Source organism: Bidens hawaiensis, unplaced genomic scaffold (genome assembly GCF_021521415.1).
Source record: "Bidens hawaiensis isolate Kalapana, Puna unplaced genomic scaffold, B.hawaiensis_p1.1 tig00039554_1, whole genome shotgun sequence".
Taxonomy (NCBI): Eukaryota; Viridiplantae; Streptophyta; class Magnoliopsida; order Asterales; family Asteraceae; genus Bidens; species Bidens hawaiensis.
In genome coordinates this window covers 128336-152074 of record NW_027505614.1, presented here as the reverse complement: position 1 = coordinate 152074, position 23739 = coordinate 128336, and the positions used below count along the sequence as shown (strand labels likewise).

General features: G+C 32.6%; 2 protein-coding genes and 1 non-coding gene across 4 annotated transcripts; 1 reads left to right on the top strand and 2 right to left on the bottom strand.

Annotated features, from left to right (window-relative positions):
- Positions 1 to 730: 730 nt before the first annotated feature.
- LOC143614295 (uncharacterized) lies at positions 731 to 2166 on the bottom strand. Its single transcript, XM_077087779.1, has 2 exons — positions 2081 to 2166; positions 731 to 890 (listed from the first exon to the last, which is right to left on the bottom strand). The coding sequence occupies exons 1-2, from the start codon at positions 2164 to 2166 to the stop codon at positions 779 to 781; spliced, it is 198 nt and encodes a 65-aa protein (XP_076943894.1). The 3' UTR covers positions 731 to 778.
- Positions 2167 to 2363: 197 nt separating this feature from the next.
- TRNAM-CAU (transfer RNA methionine (anticodon CAU)) lies at positions 2364 to 2437 on the top strand. Its single transcript has one exon. It is a non-coding gene; the product is annotated as a tRNA-Met (tRNA).
- A 3382-nt stretch (positions 2438 to 5819) lies between these two features.
- On the bottom strand, positions 5820 to 11091 carry LOC143614293 (uncharacterized protein At4g06598-like). Of its 2 annotated transcripts, none has more exons than XM_077087778.1 (5): positions 11055 to 11091; positions 8269 to 8981; positions 7584 to 7659; positions 7366 to 7492; positions 5820 to 6273 (listed from the first exon to the last, which is right to left on the bottom strand). In XM_077087778.1, the coding sequence occupies exons 2-5, from the start codon at positions 8967 to 8969 to the stop codon at positions 6071 to 6073; spliced, it is 1107 nt and encodes a 368-aa protein (XP_076943893.1). In that variant the 5' UTR covers positions 8970 to 8981; positions 11055 to 11091; the 3' UTR covers positions 5820 to 6070. The 2 variants fall into 2 exon arrangements, with proteins under 2 accessions (XP_076943893.1, XP_076943892.1); XM_077087777.1 differs by lacking the exon at positions 11055 to 11091 and adding an exon at positions 9857 to 10057.
- Between the last annotated feature and the right edge of the window lie 12648 nt (positions 11092 to 23739).

Genomic DNA, 23739 nt, shown 5'->3' with positions numbered 1-23739 from the left:
AAGAACTTATGTTTTGACCCGCTATCCAACCTGTCCATATTTCCAACTCTAAAAACATAAACTGAAAAAGCAAAATCCATGGTGAAACATCAGAAAACCAATTGAAAGAAGATATCACAGACAAGGATCATCTACATAAACCAACTGTAGAACATTCCAAATTGTATTATCCATTTCTACAAACCAGTTCATCATACAATTCTCTAAACTGCCTGCTTCTATTGTTCATTGTACATGCTTCCATTTAGCTACTATCATTTAAGAATTGCGCCCATCATTTATTCCTGCAAAATTTGCAGTCAGATTTTAATAACTCAACATATTCAATGCCCACTATTACTTTAGTAAGACATCTTCACGTTGATGTAAATTAATCATTGCAACATGTGTCCCAGAACAATTTTTCCATCTAAGCAAAGCGGTTTCTCCATGACATTTCACTTCAATTACATAAGCACACTCTAATAGTGCCTACTGCCTGGTGGCAATTTTGAACTTTGACCATTTACTTAAAACGGGTTGGTTTGGTCTTAATTTTTTTTGAGAAAATTATGACTTGCAACCCTGTGCTTTATGGCCGGGAAACACTTGCAACCCTGATTCTGTAATTGGGTGTATTGGCCCCCCATAGTTTATCAACGGCTCATACTAAGGATGTAAATATAGAAAACAAGTTATTTGACAATAACAAAGCATGGGAAAAAAGCCAAAAACTCACTACAAGTCAAGAAAGTGACAAAAACAAAGCTTCAATCCCAACCCCCTCTTGTTTGAAATTTTAAGCTTTCTTGTTTATTTGCTTTAGAAGACCAGAAACAGAGCCGCAATGAGTGGATTTGTACTCACATTGCTCACAGCATGACTGTAGTAACTGTATAACTTTGATGCACCTGTTACCATCAAACACATAATATCAAGTATTAACATCCAAGATAACACACATTGTAATTAAACAAACTTCACAATACAGAACATATTTAAAGTTTTAAACAGAATAACACATAATGAACCAGCACAACAATATTTGCAAGCAATCCAATCTTGAACTATAACAGCCCTGTTCAATCTCTGGTTAATGAACAAGGGGTTGAAGAAGCCGATACAATTTGGGTGCATATCGATCGGTTTTCATTAATAACAATTATACTTGTACATTGATTTGAATTTCCTGATACTCTTCTATATATGCAATACATGAGCAATAGTGACACATAACCATTGTTGTAAAAATCACAACTAGGCGCCGATTAATCGGAAAAGGGAGGGCTACCGATTTGATTTCACCTAATCGGCCCCTAAAATCAGTACCAGTCAAAATCTTTGAAGCATTTGAAAAATTATATATATACTTTGTGTGAATCACTAGTCGATAACCCACTGCCTGGCTAAAATATTGATGCTAAAACTTTTGAACATCTTCACTACATACACCTTCAGTTCCATGAATATAGCATAGATTGATGTGAAATCACTGATTATCTTTCAAATATATAAGCTAGGGTTTCGAAAAATACAAACGAATGATATCAATTTAGGAATTACTGCAACTCAAATCAGAAAAGGAGAGTACGAACCGATTTGAAAATTTTACATATGAATATGAATGTTAGAAAAAAACACCAAGACAAACTTGGTAGAGGGACTAAACCTTGACACAAACCATTCTCGGTTAGCCAAATCAAATAAAACATAGTTTGTGTTCATTTGTATTTGTTTGTTTCGTTAACGAACGAACAAGGACAATAAATTCCGTCCTGTTAGCTGTTTGTGAACCGTTTGTCTGATAAAAGGCCTTGTTCGGTTTGTGAAGAATAATAGTTGCAAGCAATCCAATCCTATTATGAAGAATAATAATAATAACCTTGGTTACATGATCCTACTGAACAATACACACCTATAATTCAATGGATATAATAATAGCATAGATTGAAGCACAATTCATCATGTGAAATGAGTGATTATTATTTTTTTTTTTCAAATAAATATAAACTAGGGTTATGAAAAATGCAAAGGAATGATATAAATATAGGAACAAGTGCAATTCAAATAAGAAAACGGAATAATAATAAGGAACAAGTACCTTTGGGGAAGAAAGTTGTTCTTAGAGAGACAAGATTGAATGTCGCATGCTTCCTTCTTGCAGGGTTCTTTAATCTCCTTCGCCATACTATACTATATTATACTAGAAGAAGAAAAGAAAAATGAAGAAGAAACCTGGAAGGAATTTGTTTATGGTGGTGAGTGAGTATTCGAATATGTTTTTTTGGTTAGGCTAAGCGTGTGACGCCTAGTCGGTAAGGGGTGAGAATTTGTTTTTGGGGTGTAATAGTGTATGGGCTACAAACTGGGCCTGCAATCGCTAAGCATCCATGGCTGAATGGTTAAAGCACCCAACTCATAATTGGCGAATTCGTAGGTTCAATTCCTACTGGATGCACGCCAATGGGACCCTCCAATAAGTCTATCGGAATTAGCTCTGTATCAATGAAATCTCATCATTCATACATAACGAATTGATGTGGTATATTCATATCATACTAAATGAACAGTAAGAATTAGTAGTCTTATTGAGACTAGAACTCATAGGGAATCAAATCGATTTATGGATGGAATCAGGTATGCAGTATTTACAGACAAAAGTATTCGGTTATTGGGGAAAAATCAATATACTTCTAGTGTCGAATCAGGATCAACTAGGACAGAAATAAAGCATTGGGTCGAACTCTTCTTTGGTGTCAAGGTAATCGCGATGAATAGTCATCGACTTCGAATATCTTTTTTTATTATTTTCTTTTTATAATTAAACTAAACAAATAAAAACCAATTTATTTAAATAATTAAATAAAAATGCATTAAAATTAAAAACAAAATAAAAAAATACATAACTAAAAATTAAAAAAATACATAACTAAAAAAAAGAAACTAATATCCGTAATATTCGCACATTTTTTCACGTCGTCGTTGAAACAATAATGCGGCTTATTCGTGAAACCCCTCCAATTTGAGGGATTCGTAGTCTTCTTTCATTTGACGCAATTCCAACGTCTGGTTCAGCTTTTCTTGTTGTTTGTGGGATGCTCGAAGGTCGTTTCCTATTACCGTGGCATTTGTTTCCAAACGACCGACCAGCTCGTTTAATTGTCCGACGTCTTCACTGGGCGCCGTATTGAATCGTGTTGACGACGAACCTTCCCCCTTATTTTTCTCGATCTCCCGCGTGGTCGAGGCAACTCCTGTACTTCTTCTTCGTCGTCTAAATTAACCGCTTCGTCCACGAAGAAGCTACAAGCATCGGAGGGTGTGTTTGGTGTGCTCGGATCTGTCAACGACGATGTCTTCGACTTTTTTGAAGGCCGGGATGAGCCGGCTCGTCGGGCGACCGGAACGGTTGGTGCCCCTTTCCATTTCGCGCAATGGTGTAGTTTTTCCCAACAATTCAAATACTTGAACGTTTTCCCGGACCGCTCAAAAGTTTGGCCTTCAGCTCGAAAGTCGCTCAAGGCTTGAGTTATAATGTTGCTGTCGTTATGCCCGCTACGCCAGCCGGACCCCTGCAACCAGTTAATTATCCCGGCAAATTTTTTGACAATCGGCGTTAAGCCCCTTCCAGTGGGCTTGAACCGCTTATTTTCCCCGGTAGTCTTCGGGTTTATCGGTTATCGCGGGCCAAGTTTCAAATACTTTCTTCCAAAACACCCCGGTGGCTTGAAAGTTAGCTATAAATTAAAATTATTTGTCACAATTAGTATACATTTTAATAAACATTAAATATATTTTTTAATAAATACTTAATATTAAAAAACTTACCGACACCGGGATCCTCCGAAATGACCTCCTCCTCGCTTCAATGCTTGTATGGATCACGTTGCGCCATCGGCTCCCCCGGTTGTTTCTTTTTGTGTTTACGGGTCGTGTTTTGGCTTGAACCGGAGGCCCGCGCCGTTTGTGTCTCCGGCACCGTCACCGGCTCCAACTCCGGTGGTGTAGACCCGAACGCCGGCATTAAGTTTTGGGGCATGAGATAGTTGGCGTACATGTTTACGTTCGGGTCGAGAAATTGAAACGGATAGCTCGGTTGGTTTATCGGGTTCATCGGGTTCCGTTGTAAGTTCACGTTCGGTGGGTTTTGCGAACCATGGAGTTGACCGAAAGGAGGGAATGGGTGGTTCGGTTGGTTCGGGTTGTTTCTAGGATTCATTTTGCTAATTTTTTGTAAGAATTTGTGTATGAATTGTGTATAAAATGGAGAAGAAGGTGTATGTTTATATATATAAATGTATGTATATATATATATATTGTTTTAATTAATTAATTTTTTTTATTACTTTTGACTGTTGCAATTGTCAAATTAATATAATAATATTATTATTTAAACCAAGCCGGCGACAATATAACCCCACCCCCGCCCCTTTTCGCCCACATATCGCCCGGGGGGTGGGGGGTGTTCCTCCATCTTCTCGCCCCTCTTCGCCCCTTTACACCTAGTCTTATGGGGCCAACCCGATGATACCTGGCATTTGAGACACGTTTCGGTATACTATTATCAGCTGCTAATAAATTTTTAACCCATAAGGTATACTATTTGTTTATGAGAATGTTTCAACGGATGTGATTGGACCAGATAAGAAATGAGGTTATTAGAGGAAAAGATTAGGAAGGGGAGATTGAGGTGGTTTAGAAATGTGAAGATGAGACTGACGGCAACACCACCTAAATCCTTGGAAACCCTCTTTGCGTCGAGCATATTACGTATCCTTTGTTACTTTGTCACCTCTTTCTTTTAGGACTGTTGGTGGCGGTTAAATGTTAGCTTTCAATTGTCATTATTTTCCTTTGTATGTTTTATCAATTACTATTATACTTTTGTGTCATGTCTTATGTGGTTGGTAGTTACTAATGACATATTGGTAGTACTTTGCATGTAAGTATCATTTTTGTTACTTAGATTCATGATAAATATTTTGTATTCTGTGTCTGAAACACCTTTCTTGTCCATATATCGTGTTTGAAGTTGGGGGTCTCGCTAGAAGCAACATCTCTATCCTATGGTATAGAGATATGGCTTGTCTACATCTCACCTTTCTCAAACCTTACTAATAGCTTTGCTAATTGCTATGTATGAGATTTTACTAGGTATGGTGGTTATTGTATATAGTGGTTAAAAGTATAAACTAAAATTTTAAAACGACAAGAAATATACTTGGGAATCCTAGTGGTATTTTTTTAACAAGCTAACGGATGTGCCCGATACGTAACATGTTACTAGTAATTTGGTACTCAATGAACATGATTTTACATTCAAGTACGATCCTTATGAACTGTGATTAACAATGCGTGTCAGTTTTCACCTCTAACTCTTGACAGAGTTGTTAATAAAGAGAGGAAAGAGTGGGGCAAATGATACTTGTGTATTATGATGATAGAAACAAAATTTACGAGTATGTTTATACGTTTCTTGCAATTCCAGATAAAGGTACAAATATTTATACGGTTCTTTAGTTCTTCAAAAAAAAATGCCAAATGTTTGAGTTTCACAGTTATTTAAATGGTACATATACTTGCATAGTTTTTCGGAGTTCTAACAATTAGTGTTTATAGTGTTTTGTCCAAAATGAGCTTGAATTAAAACAAACCGTTATAGAATGAAAAAAAAAGTATCAAAATAAGTTCATCAATCAAATTTGTTTTTATAACCACTAACATCGACAACGAACAGAGGCGATGGTGCATCAGACGGGTGGCAAATATTACACCATAACTAACAACTTTTGAAACAATATTGCACAAAACTAGGATGATGATGATAATAATAAAAGTTGATAATCAATGAGCATAAGCATATGCAACAACATGAAATGTCGTATCACGTTCTAAGGTTACCACCTCGGGTCAGTCTCCAACTGGGATACAGATTCCCAGACTACCAGGTGCACAGAAACATACCAAAATTAGAAACATAAAAGCAGCCCAATTGATACAGATACAATGTAACAAACACGGCCCGAAAGTTAAAACAGCCTAGTAAAACCTGCAAACGATTGTCTTCCTGTTGGGATGATAACACTTGGTTTTATATGTGAACCGGACCTGAAACATCACTTGTAGAGCCAGACTCCATTTTCAAAGAAAGGTTTGAGAATTGAGCATCGAGTGAATCCTTGCTGGCGGATCGCCGGTGGCTAGGTTTTGGCTGAGGTGGCGGTGGTGGCTGTAGCTGTTGTTGATATAAAGCCCGCAGTCGTCCTATTTCTTTCTCCAGAACTTCATGCTCCACTGCATAAACAAGTGGTTAGATTCCATGACGTGACAAAACCGGATTTGGGTCAACATTTGTATTTTTCAATGGGTGAACTCGGGTTCGGTTGACCCAAAACAGTATTTGTCATGTTTTCCTTTTGCTTTTCTATAGATGATTAGTGTCATAAATGATTTTAAAAAGTACATTGTTTTATCAGTAATCTGTTTTTTCTTCTTTTTTTTTTTTGCATAAAATGGTTTTGGAGGTTAGTTTCCTATAAGCTTTTTATTTTCTTTTCCTAATTTACTCAATTGACCCATCAGAGATCACATATTCTGAACTTGACCCATTCAAATATAAACAAGTTAAAACTGCACATCTAGTTTCCACATATCAGTTAGATATTATATTTTTCCATACTTTTTTGTTTTAATGAATTTAGATAAAAGGGGAACGAGTTAAACAGGTTGAAAGTAGTCCAAAGTCTATTTTTAATACATACAACCCTTGAATCATTTTATTCAAAAGTTTATACCTATCATTGTAAGAATACCTAAGGCTGTAAATTGTAAACGAACCGAACGTTCACGAACCGTTCTGTGGAAAGTTCCTTTGTGTTTGTTCGTTTAATAAAAGAACGAACATGAACAAGAAATATGCTCAATTAACCATATGAACAAACATGAACAGAGATCGCGCTCGTTCATTTGTATTTGTGAATATATGTTCGTTTGTGTTCCTTTGTGTTTATGTTCGTTCAGTGATATAAGTTCGTTTACTCGTTCATTAACTTTACGAACATACACAAACGAACACAAAAAATAAGTTTTATTCGGTTATTTGTTCGTGAACAGTCTGTTTGTCCGATAAATGCTAAATGCTTGATGAATAAACATGAACACGGTCTCGTTTGGTTTGGTTAGTTTCGTTTACGGCCCTTCGAATACCTCTTTTTAACCACAATTAATGCGTTTATTATGGTAAGTTGTTTTGTAAAAATAAACAAAAAAGCGTTTGTGGGTCAACCCAATCCGGGCTGACCCGCTACCCAACCTGCCCATCATCCTCATCCATTAATCAGCAATAATGATTCAAGTTGCAAAGAATGAATGTGTGTTGAAACTTACTGTACTTGATCAGTTGCTCCTGAGCCAAATTATCTAACCGTTGTTTCAGTGCTTTATTCTCCATGCCCAGAATACGACTTTGCCGGTTTAGAAATTCCACTTCAGCAGACACCTCAGAGCCTTCTGCCTGCAGTTACAGCAGATCAGCATGACCCGATTGAGTATATACCAGACACCCATAAAATGTTTCTATTTGTATGTTCTAAATTCTAATCTACCTGTAAAGCCTGTACATTCTTTTCCAGCTCAGCAATGTACTGGAGCTTTCTGACCCGAGAACGTTGAGCAAATTGCCTGTATTAGGTTTATTAGATTAAAGAATACACTGCTAGCTTTAAAGTTTAAATCATTAATATACTACTAAACTGAGATAATGACGAATATATTTGTGTTCATTTTCTGAAGCATTTTGATAAGCTGTTTTAAGCACCACACTTTTTCATGTAACTCGTCATTTTTTACTCTTCTAACTTGTGGACCATAGTTTAAAAACAAGTAATATGTAGCCTCACATAAAGCAGCTAAACTAATAAAAAGCAGTTGCTATTAGATGGGACCTTTTATCTCATATCTATACCAGAAAAAGAAATCATTTAGACAGAAAGTAAAAAAAAAACACTACTTGAAACTTCTTGTATACAATACAAGATTGCTTAATGTCAATGCTATAAAGATGGACAGTGTAAAAGGTAACGGAATAATTAATGGAATAATATTTGTATAAAAAAGACAAAAATATAATCTACATATTGTTCTTCCTACTATTTATCTTGTAAAATTTAATCTTGTACAAAATTCCCAGATATATACTTTTACCTGGTTACAGGAGTAATGGAGCATGAATAACTATAATCATGATTATTGTCATGTAGAAAAAGACCACAACAGGAAAGATTTGCTTACTGTTTGGCACGTTTTGTGTCTGCTTCTAAAATAGAACCCATGCTTCTAGAAGAATCCTTTCTTTCAGAAGAATCGGGATCTTTCCGTGCAGATTCAGCTGCTACTTTCTTCTCAGTTCCAATGGATGTATTCCCATCACCAGAAGCACTAGAAGATGCAGCAGCTTGAACAACAAAGTTGTGTTTGGATGCATTTGGTGGTGAATCCCATACGCCTCGGTTCTTATTTCTAATCATTGCATTTGGATCAGCATAAAAAGACCCTGGATTTCTAAAATCTTTATACAAATCAAAGTCTTGAGATCCCCAAGAAGGAGAAGAAGTCAAATTCCTCAATCGGTTTTCAGTTTGTGCTTGATATTCATTGTAAGCAGCATTAGCAGCTTCCATGTATGTAAACGAGTCACTTGATGATCGCCTGTGACCTCTTTTTACATGTGGTGTTTCTGGTTCATTGAGAAGATCATCGAGCCATGCAGGTTGTTCTTCTATCAGAAAGCTTTCAGATGAAGTGCGTTGATGATGTGGATTTGCATCCCGGTACTTTGGTGGGCCTTTGGGCCCAATTGCAGGATTTGAGACATAATCTACATATGTTGGAGCAATGCTGGGAAATGGACTTTTAGGTGGCAGTAATGAGTGCTTTCCATTGTACATCATGTTTCTCATTGTTGAAGGTCCCTTGGAGTTTGCCATTGCCATTCCTGCTAAACACTAAAATCAAAAGTCTACTTTAATATTAACAAAAATATTCAAATAACAGTATAACACTATACATGGCAATGTATGCAGTATCCACAAACTTTAAAAATAGACAGTGGGCGACTTTCAACATGTTCCCCTTTTGGCTAAATAGCATGAGATACAACACAACCCAAGTCAAGCAATTACTAAGTGAATGAACTGAAATTACCACCCCCACTTCTAATAAGTATAAAGTGACACTGATATGTGCCCAGCAAAAGTGGGTGGATCCATGGAGCAGATTCAATAGGTTTTTGGATCTCACCTTGACCCACTTGGTCAAAGTATTTCCTAAATGCAAGCTTAATGGAGAATTAATGGCAGTCTTGCAACTTTCCAAATAGTAGAATAAATAGCTGCATATTTCCTTTGTTTTTGATATCCATGTTTTAATCAAATACTATAAATAAAATCTAATTTTATTATGGAGATCTAGCCTATCTCAAATAAGGCCAATTATCCCTTGTTTCATCCATTCAATTTCTGGGTTCTAACAGACACTGTGATGATTATATCACACAATCTCAAAGACTTCTTCAAGCAAAGCACTTGGGTTGGAACTTAAATGGTTGAATAAAAGTATTCTGAATTAATCTATACTAACTAAGAGAGATGCCAACAAAGAATAAACTAAATTAATCTATTTTCTCTTATTGTTATTTCGTTGACTTCACAATATCAACTATTCAGTATCCTTTTCCTTGTCTGTTGAATTTGGGAAATGGAAATTGTCAGGGAGATTATAGTTATACTAGGTTCTCCTACATAAATATTAGATTACCCTATAGTAAAGCTTCAACATAATACACAAGGATCCTACAGAAATACTGAGAACAAAAGACTACCAATAGAGCATTATAGGGACCTTCTAGAAAGTTGCAAGCTCTTCCTTGGAGAATCCAATGTATGCAATGGATACTGTCACAGATCACTAATTAACCTACATATACCTAATATGCTTGAAAAGATCTTGAAAGTTAGGTTTAGGTTGTTGTTTTCTTGGCTAGATATTTTCCCTAATATGTTTTAGATTTCCAGTGAGTAGCATAATTATTTTTTCCCCTTGAAAAAACAGAAGATCCTGACAACCAAACATCTGAACAAATTACTACAAACCAAAGTGCTGATTCACAACTCATGATGTATGTGACATCAAAAACAGAGTTTGCTGCAAGTAGAAAGATAAGCAATTAAATAGGATCTGAGTGATCAATTAAACCAAATTCTCAGATTCAAATTCAATTTTCATAGTCAACAAGTAAATCAACTATTACTCAGCATATGCATTCTATGAAACAAGCAGCTAGGGCTGCAAACGAACCAAACCGATCCAAACAAGGTCTTGTTCATGTTCATTATTAAGGACACGAACTTGTTCGTGAACGATTCATGAACACAAACAATGTTTGTTTAATTTGGCTAACTGAAAACAGTCATTGTCAACAGTTTGGTCCGGCTAACAACTTTGTGCTGGTGTTTTTTCTTTTAACATTCACATTCATATTACATAATTAATCACATAATAGTATAATACTCATGTATATTTTTTTGTTTTATAGTTAAAATAATTTTGCTAATACTATATACTAAGATTAGAAAAGTCATTGAGAAGTATTAAAAACCTTTAATGAACAAACACGACTAAACGGACACATTATCGAATGGTCATGAACACAATGTTCGTTCATTTAATTAAAGAAACGAACAACTTCGGTTTGCTTACAGATGAAGCAGCCAATGATTAAAACTAGAACTGTTAGATCAGCTTCCAGATTAAGATTTGATTAGGTAATTCCTTCGATTTAAACATCAGAAACCGCTAACGATACTTGTATCGCAAGCAAATTAGGTCAAATTAAAGTCGCCTCACATAATAATAATAATAATAATACTTGTGTTCCTTACTTACTTACATATGACTCCAGCAACTTTAATGTGTCCAATCGCATACAATCAATAAATCAATTAAACAGTAATCAAGTGTTTCTGACCTACATTCTCCCAAGCAATTAATATGAAAAGAAGAGTTAAATCGATGTTTACCTCAAGTGCGGATCTTCAATCAATTAAAGGCAATGTGAATCCAATTGAATTGTTGGATTAGGGTTTTGTTCGTGAGACGAATCGTTCGTCCATCGTTGACTCACTCGATTGAGATTGATGATGAATAAATAAAGCTTCCGTTAGATGTTCTTGTTTTTTTATTTTTATTATATTACCTCCATCCACTCCCAGTAATTATATATTAGCTGTCATAATAAATAACAATATTATTATTATTTCATGGTATAGGCGTGTTACACACAGTCAAAAAACAAGTCAACAAACATAATAAATTTAAACAACAAATTCAAGCAATATAATACTTCTTCAAACTTTCGGACCAAAACGTTAATCAATTACATTGTCTAGATATTAAAAGTTACAATATGTTAATGTACATCGAACAACCAAAGAACATCAACAAAACACATAAATATGTTCTTTCATTTTAAACTACCATCAACTTCTTCAAACATTATAGCAAAAGAAACTCATTTTGCTTCACCACCTGAAAATATAATAAAACAATAGTATCCAAATTAAATATACCATAATAACATATTTAATAATGAGTAACTTTTGAACATTAATAAAGTTGTTTTTATTAAAACAAAATAACATACAACAACCAACAAAGTAAAATGACTACATAAAACATCTTTCTAACTTAAAACATTAAACCAAAAAGATATATAAATAAAAACTTTTTTTGGCCGTCATTTTATACCTAACAAATTTGATACTCTTTTAAAACAACCCGTTTTGAAATATTTTCAAAATAGTTACAAAATATAAAAAAATTGGAATTAGTCAACTTCAAAAAAATTATGAAATTCTTTTTGATTTTTGACTAATCTTGCAACAAACTTATAAATCACTGACATTAATATTTTGTTAAACTTGTAAAACTTAAAAACGTTTTACAATAAATGAATTTTCAAATAAATTTGGAAAGATTAAAAAATTTTACGTTGACTTTGAAAATAATTAAAGGTGAAAAAATATAATACAAAATCAATGAAAACAAAATATAAACGTATAGGAAATAAATTATCAAATATTTTTAGTATTCTTTGAAAACATTATGAAAACTTAGACTATCAAATTGTTTGGATGTTATAATTAAAAGATTTATATTATATTTAAAAAAACTTATTAGTTAAAATGGGTAAAAATATAATACATGTTTATTATACATTATTGAGAAATTTAGTGACATTAATATTTTGTGAACACAAATTCAAAAAAAAATTGAACATACATAACCAAATTTAAAACGGTGAATGCAAAAAGAAAATTATGTTTCGAGTGTGGAATCTCATAATCAATTGAATCTACTATAAATAATAACAATAAGAAATTAATATGTGATTAATTTAATATTTGAAAAAGAAAGTGAAATGTATATTAATAATTCGATGAGAAAATTACATGGTTGTAGCGAAAATATTGAAATTTTGATGTAGTTATGATGGAATATCAATGAAGAATACTATATCGAATGGTAAATTTATAAGTGACCGAAATTTAAGTTTAAATTTGCTCTTCCATGTAAGGATATAAATAATATGAAATATCTTGATTCATGGGAATAATAATAATAAATTATGAAAAGCATGTTTAATAATATTTACTAAATAATATGTGCCGAATAATATTTAAAAATGATGATAAAACGGCTATTTAATTATGATATATTAAGCATTGATTTTTAGAAATTATGTCAATTTGAATATTGTGTTCTAAAATAACGCGATTATTATTTTAGTATTAATTAATAATTAATATGACTAATTATGATATATTAAGCATTGATTTTTAGAAATCAAATCGGTTCTAATTTTACTAATATGACTAATTAATTTAGAAATAATTACAAAATTGAAAATCAAATCGGTTAATTTGAAAACTTCAAAAAATTATGAAAAGATTTTGAAATAAGTTTAAAATTATGGAGAGTATTAAAACCTTTAAAACTTTGTTGAAAGATTGGTCAATTTCCGAATTTATAAGGAGTTTAAATATGTTAATTAAATTTTGTAGTTTTAAGTTTAAATTTAGTCTTCCATGTAAAGATATAAATAATTTGAAATATCTTGATTCATGAGAATATTAATATTAATAAATTATGAAAAGTTGTCATGCTTAATAATATTCACTAAATCATATGTGTCGAATAATATTTATAACTGATGATAAAACGGTTATTTAATTTATGATATATTAAGTATTGATTATTAGAAATTATGTCAATATGAATATTGTGTTCTAAAATAACGCGGTTATTATTTTAGTATTAATTAATAATTAATATTCACGTAAATTAATGTAAGATTACATTACAATTATGGCAAGGATTTTTAGTTTGACAATCAGTTTTTTGAATATTAAAATGATAACTTATTCTAGTTAATGTGAAATCACAAAAATTAAAATCAAATATGTTCTAATTTTACTAATATAACAAATTAATTTATAAATAATTACAAAAATGAAAATCAAATCGGTTAATTTGAAAACTTCAAAAAATTATGGAAAGATTTTGAAATGAGTTTAAAATTATGGAGAGTATTAAAACCTTAAAACTTTGTTAAAAGATTGGTTAAATTCCGAATTTAAAAGAAGTTTAAATATGTTAATTAAATTGTATTAAAACCATTAATACATTTTATTGAGTTTGACTATCCTTATTAGTTATTTAAACAAATAAGGATAATCAAACTCAATAAATTGTATTAATTGGATACTTAAACCTTGTTGTAAGTAAGACTCGGAAATTTATTTAAGTTATAACTTATTCATTCGGTTTTTTTAACAAATAAGGAAAGTCAAAAGATATAATTTGTAATAATGGGATAATTAAGTTATTATTTCGATCATACCACAAATTAAGGAATGAGTTTATAAAAATGGAAAAAATTAAAAACATAAAAAAGGGTTGTTCATTCGGTTTGTTATAAAAAAATAAGGAATGCCAAACTTTATAAAGTGCCATAATTGGATTCTTAAATGTGTATAAATCTAAAAATGTAAACTAATATGAATGGTCAAAAACGATTTAATATGAATGGTAAAAACGATTTAATATGAATTGTCAAATACTTAAATCGGTCGGAAATTTATTTAATTTATTACTTATTCATTCGGTTTTTTTAACAAAGAAGGTAAGTCAAAAAATATCAGTTGTAATAATGGGATAATTAGGTTATTATTTAGGTCAAACCACAAATTAAGGAATGAGTTTATAAAAATGGAAAAAATTAAAAACATAAAAAAGAGTTGTTCATTCGATTTTTCAAAAAATAAGGAATGTCAAACTATATAAATTGTATTAATTAGATTTTTCAATGTGTATAGATCTAAAAATGTAAACTAATATAAGATTGGAAATTATAATGAGATTTTAAATTAGACGGAATATTTGTCACTTATTTGGAAGTTGACAAAAATAATAGAATAATGATTATATTAATATAGATAATTTAATGTATATTATAATCTTATAAATAGAAATATACATGAATATTAAAAAAACTATACATCAATATTAAAAAAATTAAAAAAAATACATCTTATTAGCTAATGTTCAATCCATGCAATTAGCTTATATGAGTCGGAACAATAACCTGAAATGATAAAGTCAAATATTAATAGTCATATTATGGAAGATTTTAATTATAATTTTATAACCGGAAAATTTGAATGGTCTTACCGGAAAAACGAAATAGTGATAATAACGATGGTATCTCCGATTTTATTTAGAATGTAAAATGAAATATTCCGTACATCAATCGGGACAATAACCTGAAATAATTAAGTTTTGTTATAACATTGATATTATGGAAGATTTGAATTATAATTTATAGCCGGAAAATTTAAATTGGCCTTACCGGGAAAAGAATAATGATAATGCCCATGGATGAAACTGCTTTTTTATTTAGAACCTAGAAGAACAAAATGTAAAAGAAAAAAACAGGAAAAATATAAAACTTCAAATAAATATAAAACAACCATTGTTATAGGTATAACACATGAACGGAAAAACTTACCGGAAAAACGTAAATATGTAGAAATATTAGCTTCATCGCCGTTTTTGATTTAGAACCTAAACTGATTTTAAAAATCAGTTAACAATGAAAATAAAGATAGAAAGGTTAGATCTACAATAACCGAAAGAAAATATGATGTTGCCGGAAAAAGATATAACCTTGTCGGAAAATCATATAACATTGTTGGCCATTAGAGTATAATATACAATGTTGTTGAAACCGGACCGGACCGGCCGGTCGAACCGGTCCGACCGGGATTCGGTCCACCAACCAGTCCGGTTCACATAGTTCGCTCGGCTGACAGGGAACCGGCCGGTCCGAACCGGTTCGGCCGATCGAATCGGAAAACCGGACCGGTTGAACAGGTCTTCTAAGAAAAAAAATATTTTTTTGAAAAATCATTTTTTAAGCTTGATCCGTCATTTTTTGACCAAATTTGTTCAGCCGGTCCGACCGGGTGAACCGGTGGGCCATCTGGTTCGGTGTCCAATCCGGTTATGAAAACATTGATAATATATAACCTTACCGGAAAATGATTAATCTCGATATACATTACTGGAATATAGAAGATGGTGGATGGTGGAGATAGTAAGCTGAGAGAGAGAGAGAGATTAAATTAAAATGATTATTGTGGAAAAATCTTAAGGTTGGTTTAAATAAGTTTTTTAGGTGTGTGTTGAATATGACACGTGGCAGCATAATAGACACTATGAGAATAAAAACATGGTGAGTTGGAGGCCTAGGTGGACAACTTAGTAGAAGGACATGTAGAGGAATTGTATTGATTTAATAGATTAATATTATTATAAATTATTTTTATTTAAGTAATATGAAGGGGAAAGTTTACTACAAAATCAACTTTAACTAGATAAAAGCATCTACAACAACAAACTTATACAAACCGACACATCATCGCCACATCAAATTTTAAACTTTTCTCAAAAACCCCACTTTTTTCTATAACAACAAACCTCCGTAAACCCATTAAAAAATATTAAAACTATGTATGTATATAATGTATATATACTAGTTAATAAACCCACCGCGTTGCGTTGGGCAACGATACATGCTCGGCTAGCATTATTTAGGTTCCTTATGGTAACGACAATAAACCTAAAAAAATAAATCAACAGAAGGTTAGAATAATATTGATATTTGTATAGACTTATGATAAGAAAATGTTAAAACAAAAAATGTTAAAAGCATAACACGAGTTCGGTTGGTATCGGGTTAGTGCACCAAAGATAAAATTAAAATTAAAAAATTCGTCAATGCCAAAATACAACATATTAGCATATTTAAACCAAAAAGAAAAATTACGTGCATTAGGGCATCGAACCGACACAAATTCGAGCGGTATTAATGGTGCGGACACTAAATCATAAACTCAATATTGTAAGTAAAAAAAACATATTTTATATATAAGAATACATATATATATATATATATATATATATATATATATATATATATATATATATATATATAAGAAGCACATACTAAACCAAATAAAAACAATAAAAATAAATAAAGAATCATTCTATTACTTAAAAAAAAAAACTATCCATGAGACCATGATAAAACCAAAAGGCAAGCCAAAAATTTTCATATTAAAAGGGGACATTCAAGACTTGAACTTGCGCCATTGATTTGTGCAATACAACAACCTAACAAACACAACTTTAACCATTACACCATCTTAATAATTTGTGAAATTGTCAAAATAATTTATCTAAAAGTAACTTACATGGGCTTTTGTGGCACCAAAATCTAATATTTATCTATATATATAATGTGTGTAGGAGAGAGATGGGACATTGGGACCCACTTTGGTTGTTTGTTACAAGTTTGTAGTCAAGAACTACAACTTAGCAAACTTCCTTCATAATGGTAAAGTTTGTGATGAGGCTTGTCCAATGAATGCCACATATATTCAAACCTAGGGATATGAAGCCCATTGTGGGTGCTCTAAATGTGAGAATGACATAAGAGTATCTCTACTCGTTTCTAGGTGTTATTCAGCTCGCGTGAATGATAGCAGTTAATCTCGAGTATAATCATTTTTAGTAAAAACGTCTTCAAACAAATTATGATACAGAGGGTGAGAGAGGTAATGAGACTTTATTTTTTTGTGAGATGTGTAATGTGGAAAAGTATCCTCATAAAGGGGTGTTTAAAAGCATCAATTGGAGTTTTCCCACATATATATGTTGAGCTTAACAAATATATTGAGAGTTGGGACAGAGTAGACGTCTAGACGGTTGCGTAACCGTCTTATTTATCACATTTGAAATAAAATATACAAATACTTACATGTTAACATAGTTATCTACTTAAAACAAGTTAAATAAATGTGCATATATACAATTTAATAAAAAAAAGTTATTCATTACTATGGTGCGTCTATGCATCATCATACTACCTGAAAATTTTATACTTTGCTAGAACAAATATGCAGGAAAGCTTTCTTACTATGTGCATCAAATATCATCAGATGAACTCTAGTTTTTAATCAAAACCAAAACCAATTGAGTGAACTTATGTTATACTCCTGCGAATTTTGATTTGTTCGGTTAACGATTAGTGAAAAAAAACATGTAAATCTAAACAAACCAAATAAATTATATGTGAATCCACAAACATCTGTATATAAATAAATAAAATAATTTGTGAATCCCTCACCCTTTTGTCCACTTGCAAGTTGCTAGCATGAAAAGTGGAAAGTTGCAAGTAAAGGAGGAGGGCCCTCAGGCTATGTGTAGTGGAAGAGCTATAAATTGGGCGAATTACGACACATGACGCCCAGTCAGCAATGGGTAGGAATTTGTTTTTGTGGTGTAATGGTGTTATAGCCCCTCCAGTGTCACGTCACCATTTTTATTATTTTCTTTTAATAACTAAACTAAACAAACAAAACCAATTGAGGTATTAAAATTTATTAAATTAACTAAATAAAAGAAATATAAATTATAATCAAAATAAAAAAAACACACCAAAAATAAAATAAAAAATACATATAAAAATACTAATTTATTCATTATCTTCGTCATCGTCCTCGTATTCGTCTTCGTCTTCGTTCTCCTCCTCGTCTTCGTTTTCCTCCTCGTATTCGTATTTGTCCTCGTCTTCTACTTCATCGTGACGATTATCCCATACGTGTTGAACCAAATCCGCCTTAAGTTGGTTATGTATCTCACTTGATGTGAGCTCGTGAATGTTTTGCGTTCTTTGCTCTGCGGTTGGTTGAGGGAACTGTTCTGGAACACTTCCTGGTATATAGTGTTGACATATTGCTTTGCCAGTGTCTTCTAAAATCATATTATGCAATATGATACACGTATACATGGCATCGCTCATTTTTGCCATCATCCATACATGATACGGGTTTTTCACATAATGCTAACGTTTTTTTAGAACCCCGAAACACCTCTCGATATCCTTTCGCGCGGTATCTTGCTTCTTCTTACAGTATTCTCTTTTTTCTTCGATCGGGTCTTGAAACGTTTTGACGATGATCGAGTACTCTGGATATATCCCATCTCCCAAATAGTATTTGTGACGATAGAAGGTATAGTTGGCATAAAAGGGTAAGACTGGTATGCTAGGGCTGATGTAATACTCTAGCACGGGGCACGCGTTGGGAACGTTTATGTCTTTGTTGGACCCGACAGAGCCGAAGTAAGCCGACCAAATCCAGAGGTCGTGCGAACAAATTGCTTAAAAACTAGCCGTTGGTACTCTATGGTCACCACGAGTGTATTGATCTCGCCATGCAGTTGGACAGTTGCCTCACTCCCAGTACATGCAATCTATACTCGTGATCATGCCGGGAAAAGAATGTTTGTTTTCATGTGCGTCGTATATGCGAGTCAGGCCGTTTGAAGTTGGAATCCTCAGATAACGACCAACGTATAGTTGTATTATTCCTATACAAATAAATTATTAAAAAAATATTTATATTAAAAATAGTAATTAATGTAAACAGTTTTAAAATTTACCAATGCAAAAATTCTCCAACGAGTCTCGCGTCGTTTTCTCAGCCATCTTTAAATACTCGTCGTTGATGTCGGTCGTGTTGTCGTACGCAAGGATGCGTAGCGCCGAAGTACACTTTTGGATGGCGGTGAATCCTAAATATCCTCTTGTGTCAGGTTTTTGTTGAAAATACGTATACTCTCGCTCCAAATCTCCCACGATGCGCAAAAATAAACGCTTAGACATCCGAAAACGACGTTGAAACATAGCGTCGTTAAATGTAGGTGTGTCGTTGAAGTAGTCCTTCATCAAACGATCGTTCGCTTCGGTACGATCCTGATGCATATACGATCACCTACGTGGCAACGAAGAGCTTGTAGAGCCAGATACTATCGTATTGGCAACGGCCCGCATTCCGCTTTTGGCCTCTTTTATATCCTCCGACACTCGTTGTTGCACTTGACAAATTCTCTGAATCTCCTTAATTACTTGATCTCAAATTTCGGAAGAGTTCGGGCTATCCGGGGTGTAACATTCATCAAATTTAAAACCCCAAAACCCAACCCATTTATGTTTCTTTTACCTCATTTATTATTCGAACGGTCGTTACTAAATAAATTCCCGCCCTCGTTTATGGTTATATATTTCGTTTATTTGTTTATTAATAATAACTATGAACAATATACTATAATACCCCCTAACTAACTTATTACCACTTTTGGATCCACACCTAAAGAGCAGGAACTAAATTGCAAAATTTCCCAAAACCTTTCTCCCTCCCTTCTCTCCTTCCCGTCGCCACCAGCCGACACCCCCCTGCGATTTTGATCCATGGATTAAGGCGTAAATCACGGGATTTTGTTATACATACACGTCAATCGTTAATTTATGCGTCCAAGCATACTCTAATTATGTTATAATACAGCCTGTAGGCGCTGATTTATCGCCATCTCTAACCGCGACCCAATTAACCCCGAAGCCCTATAAATACTTGTCTATAGTACAATTAAATTGGCACACACCGTCCTCAATCCATCACCGTTCAACCCCCCATTGTTAATTGTGTAATCGTGACCTGCAAGGCCCCCATCTAGATCCCGTTTTGGTCGTCGGTTGTTGAAGCCCATTCGCACTCGACTAATAATCAACTGAGGTAACTAATTATATGGTTCTTGTCGTCATGATCTGCTGCAAATTAACCCTATGGTTAATTGAGTGATTATCAGCGGATTTAATCAATTTGATTTATTAGGGTTCTTAGTTCATATGGTGGTTTGTTTGTGTGTATAATGTCATACCCCGACCAAAGGCGGCGGAACATGCCGGGATGCAACGATTGCTCATAAGCGCATGACACTATTTAAAGCGACAATATTTAACAAACTCATTTCATTTCACAACATCGAAAATGTCACATAACCAAATATTCATAACTCAAATACAACAAAATATAACAAAATATATCAAATCAAATATTGTTCATTTTTGCTAATATCCTAACGGTATTTGTGATGTTTTCTTCACCGAACTCCATAATCAACCTAGATGCAAACCTGTAACATTTCATAAAATAAAGTTTATCAACACAAAGGTTGGTGAGCAATTCATAAGTTTGAACAATAGATATATAGTATGAAAAGCCACAAAACTAGTATACAAAACCATAAATAATAGCTATAAACTTGGATAAATAGTTATCGCTAACAAGTTAGCGACACCCAACTATAAGGGGTTGCCAAATAGTTTAGGATTTTATAGTTATCGTTAATTGCATTACGTTAACGACACCTTGCCATGAGGGGTTGCCAAATGGTCTAGGATTTATAGTTCCACCATCCAAAAGCGATAAACACATAATCAAATAAGCATAGAACACCAAATCGAGCAATTATTCAAGTAAGGTATACAACAACGTTTATGGTTTAAGACCCAAGTATAAAACATTTAGTTTAGATAAGTTGAAATGTCACCCCCAAAATAAAAGATAGAAAACGGGGTATGAAGTTACTCACGTTCAAGTAATAAACTTGAAAGATTGATTATTTGGAGATTTGCCGGAATGACGAGTTTAACGTATGAAGCCTAAATAAAAGAAAGTTTTGGATTTAGAAAGGTTGTTTTGAAGGTCTTTAAATAAAATAATTGTTGCAAAAACTAATCAATTAAAGTTCAAGATTTAAAATGTAACTATTTAAGAATTTATAATAATAACCCTTTTAAAAAATGTAAGTTTGCTCAAAACCGGGTTAAAGTATCTAACCGTAATATTTACTTAACCAATGTTAAGTAATAAGGTGGGGAAAATGCTAAAATGCAAGTTCCATTAGGCTAAAGATACTAAAACGGGTTTTTAACGAGTGTTCGGGTTGTCGGTTCGGGTCTTGACAAATGGTCGAACCCAAAGTCAACTTTCCAAAATATTAATTGTTATGAGATAACTCATTAAAACATACTAACACTTAACCAAGTACGTAGATCTATTGTTTAGAACTAACAACGCACGTTAAGCGAGTGTTCGGTTTTGTCGGTCCAAACTATGTTAAGAGATCAAGTTGGATCCAACTATTCCAAGTACTTAAGAAAAATAATTAAAATCAGTTTGTAAACTATTTTTTAAAGAAATATACAAGTCTTGATAACTAAAAACACACTTGTGTGTCTTAAGCAAGTAAAAGTCGGTATAGTTCGGTCTCCATCTCACAAATAGTTCATAGATGGTTTCTACATGCCCAAATATCATAGAACTTGTATATTGGTTTATAAATGAATAAAACTTAAATTTTACAACAAAAAAAGTTAACTACAAGTCTTTTAAGCAAAAGTTTCGGTTTAGTTCGGTTTCCATCTCCCAAACGAGTTCATAGATGGATTCCATATGCTAAATATCAAAGAACTTGTAAAAATGATTTTTGAAACTCAAATCAAGCAATAAACATGTTTAAACAACTATTTTAACAAAACTAGTAAACAAAAGTTCGGTTTCCGGTTTGGACTAGTTTCGGTTAAACCGAGGTTAGTCTTATACAAACCCACACCATGGAACTTGTAAATAAGATGAACAAACTAAAGGGTTAGAAGTTAGTCATAAGTGATATGTATAATAAGTTATGTGTGTGTAAATATATATCAAGAACACGAAGTCCTCCATGAAGCCTTGCCTTATGACATTCGAAACTTAACCAACCAAAGTCGGTGAAGTAACAAATAAAGGAAACAAGGGGTGTGTATTATATATATGTTGTACCACCATATTCAAGAGTTAGTAATGTTAGATGAACAAGTTAGAATGAAAGAAAGACTATAGTAATTTGACTTGAGAAGTCAAAACTTCAAAAATACATAAGAAATAACAACCTTGAATCTATGGAGTTTGAGAGAGTTTTTTGGAGATGTAGCAAGAGTAAAATGAAGAAGATGGGTGTGTATATATAGGGAAGGAGTGAAGGGTTGGGTATAAATATTCTTTTATGGTTTGCATAAAAATGGGTATGTTTAAATGGTCAAACAATGCATAATATAAAAAAAAATAATATTTTATATATTTTATATATTTTTAATGACAAGATCCAATATTTTATATATTTGAAATGTTCGGGTTACAAACGGGTCGGGTTTACATAACAAAAGTGACCCGAAATTGACGAATGTCACATATAAAATATTTGGTTCTCATGGATTAAACAAGTTATTGAGTAGCTCAGTTGGTTACATGCATCTTGTTTAAGACTGGAGACGACCTGGGCGCAGGTTCAAGCCTTCCCCAGCCCATTTTTTTTAGGTTTTTTTAGTAATTAACTTTTTAAGCAAATTTAATTAATGTAATAATAATTATTATTATTAAATAAATTATTTTATTAAGAATCGATTATTGAACTTGTGTTTTCTCGAGTCACTCGTCCGTGTATGTACGTGTATGTGTAGTTAGTTATACATATATGTATATGTACGTATATGTAATATCACGTAAACTGATGTTAATGGTTTTATATAAGGTAAACTTTATATATATTTAATCAACTTATAATTTTTTTTAAAATATATATAATATGTTTTATATAATAAAGTATTATAGTGTACTTTTAAGCGAATTAATAAACTAATAATATTGTTAAAGATGTGTTTTACTTATATAATATCTATATATTAAAATTTAAAGATTTATGTTTTTAATCAAGTAAACTAATAAAACTACAACTAATATTTATTGAGTTATGTTTTGTTTTCATAAATTAAAATACATGTTTTATTTAATGAAAATCCTTAAATACGTATTATTATTATTTAACTATTGAATCTTGACTTAAGCATATCCGTACTCCCGTTTCTCTTAGGCTTTAACGTTCGTGTGTGGCTTTTCCCATCTTCTCATTATCTAAATCATTGTTGTTCGTCTATCGAGGTGAGTTTACATATCCCCCTTTTTCCACTTTTAAGTTTTGCGGGTGGCATGTATACCCTATTTACATTACACATTTTTATTTCCACATCTATTCAAAACACAATTCAATATATGTTTATGTGTGACTATTGCATGCTCTATGATAATGCTCTATGTGCTTAATTGTTTATTTTATGTTTGGTGGTTGGTATCTCATCCTCATCTATCCTCATCTAGTATGATTATACATTTACCCAAGTACTTTGATTTCGTATCAATAAGA

Bases quoted from the DNA above. Each gene is read 5' to 3' on its own strand.
- LOC143614295 (XM_077087779.1), bottom strand. From the start codon at position 2,166: ATGGCGAAGGAGATTAAAGAACCCTGCAAGAAGGAAGCATGCGACATT. The intron at 891-2,080 runs GTACTTGTTCCT...TGATGGTAACAG, and splicing joins AACAACTTTCTTCCCCAAAG to GTGCATCAAAGTTATACAGT.
- LOC143614293 (XM_077087778.1), bottom strand. From the start codon at position 8,969: ATGGCAATGGCAAACTCCAAGGGACCTTCAACAATGAGAAACATGATG. The intron at 7,660-8,268 runs GTAAGCAAATCT...AACCTAATACAG, and splicing joins GACACAAAACGTGCCAAACA to GCAATTTGCTCAACGTTCTC. The intron at 6,274-7,365 runs GTAAGTTTCAAC...TTGTTTATGCAG, and splicing joins GGAGCAACTGATCAAGTACA to TGGAGCATGAAGTTCTGGAG.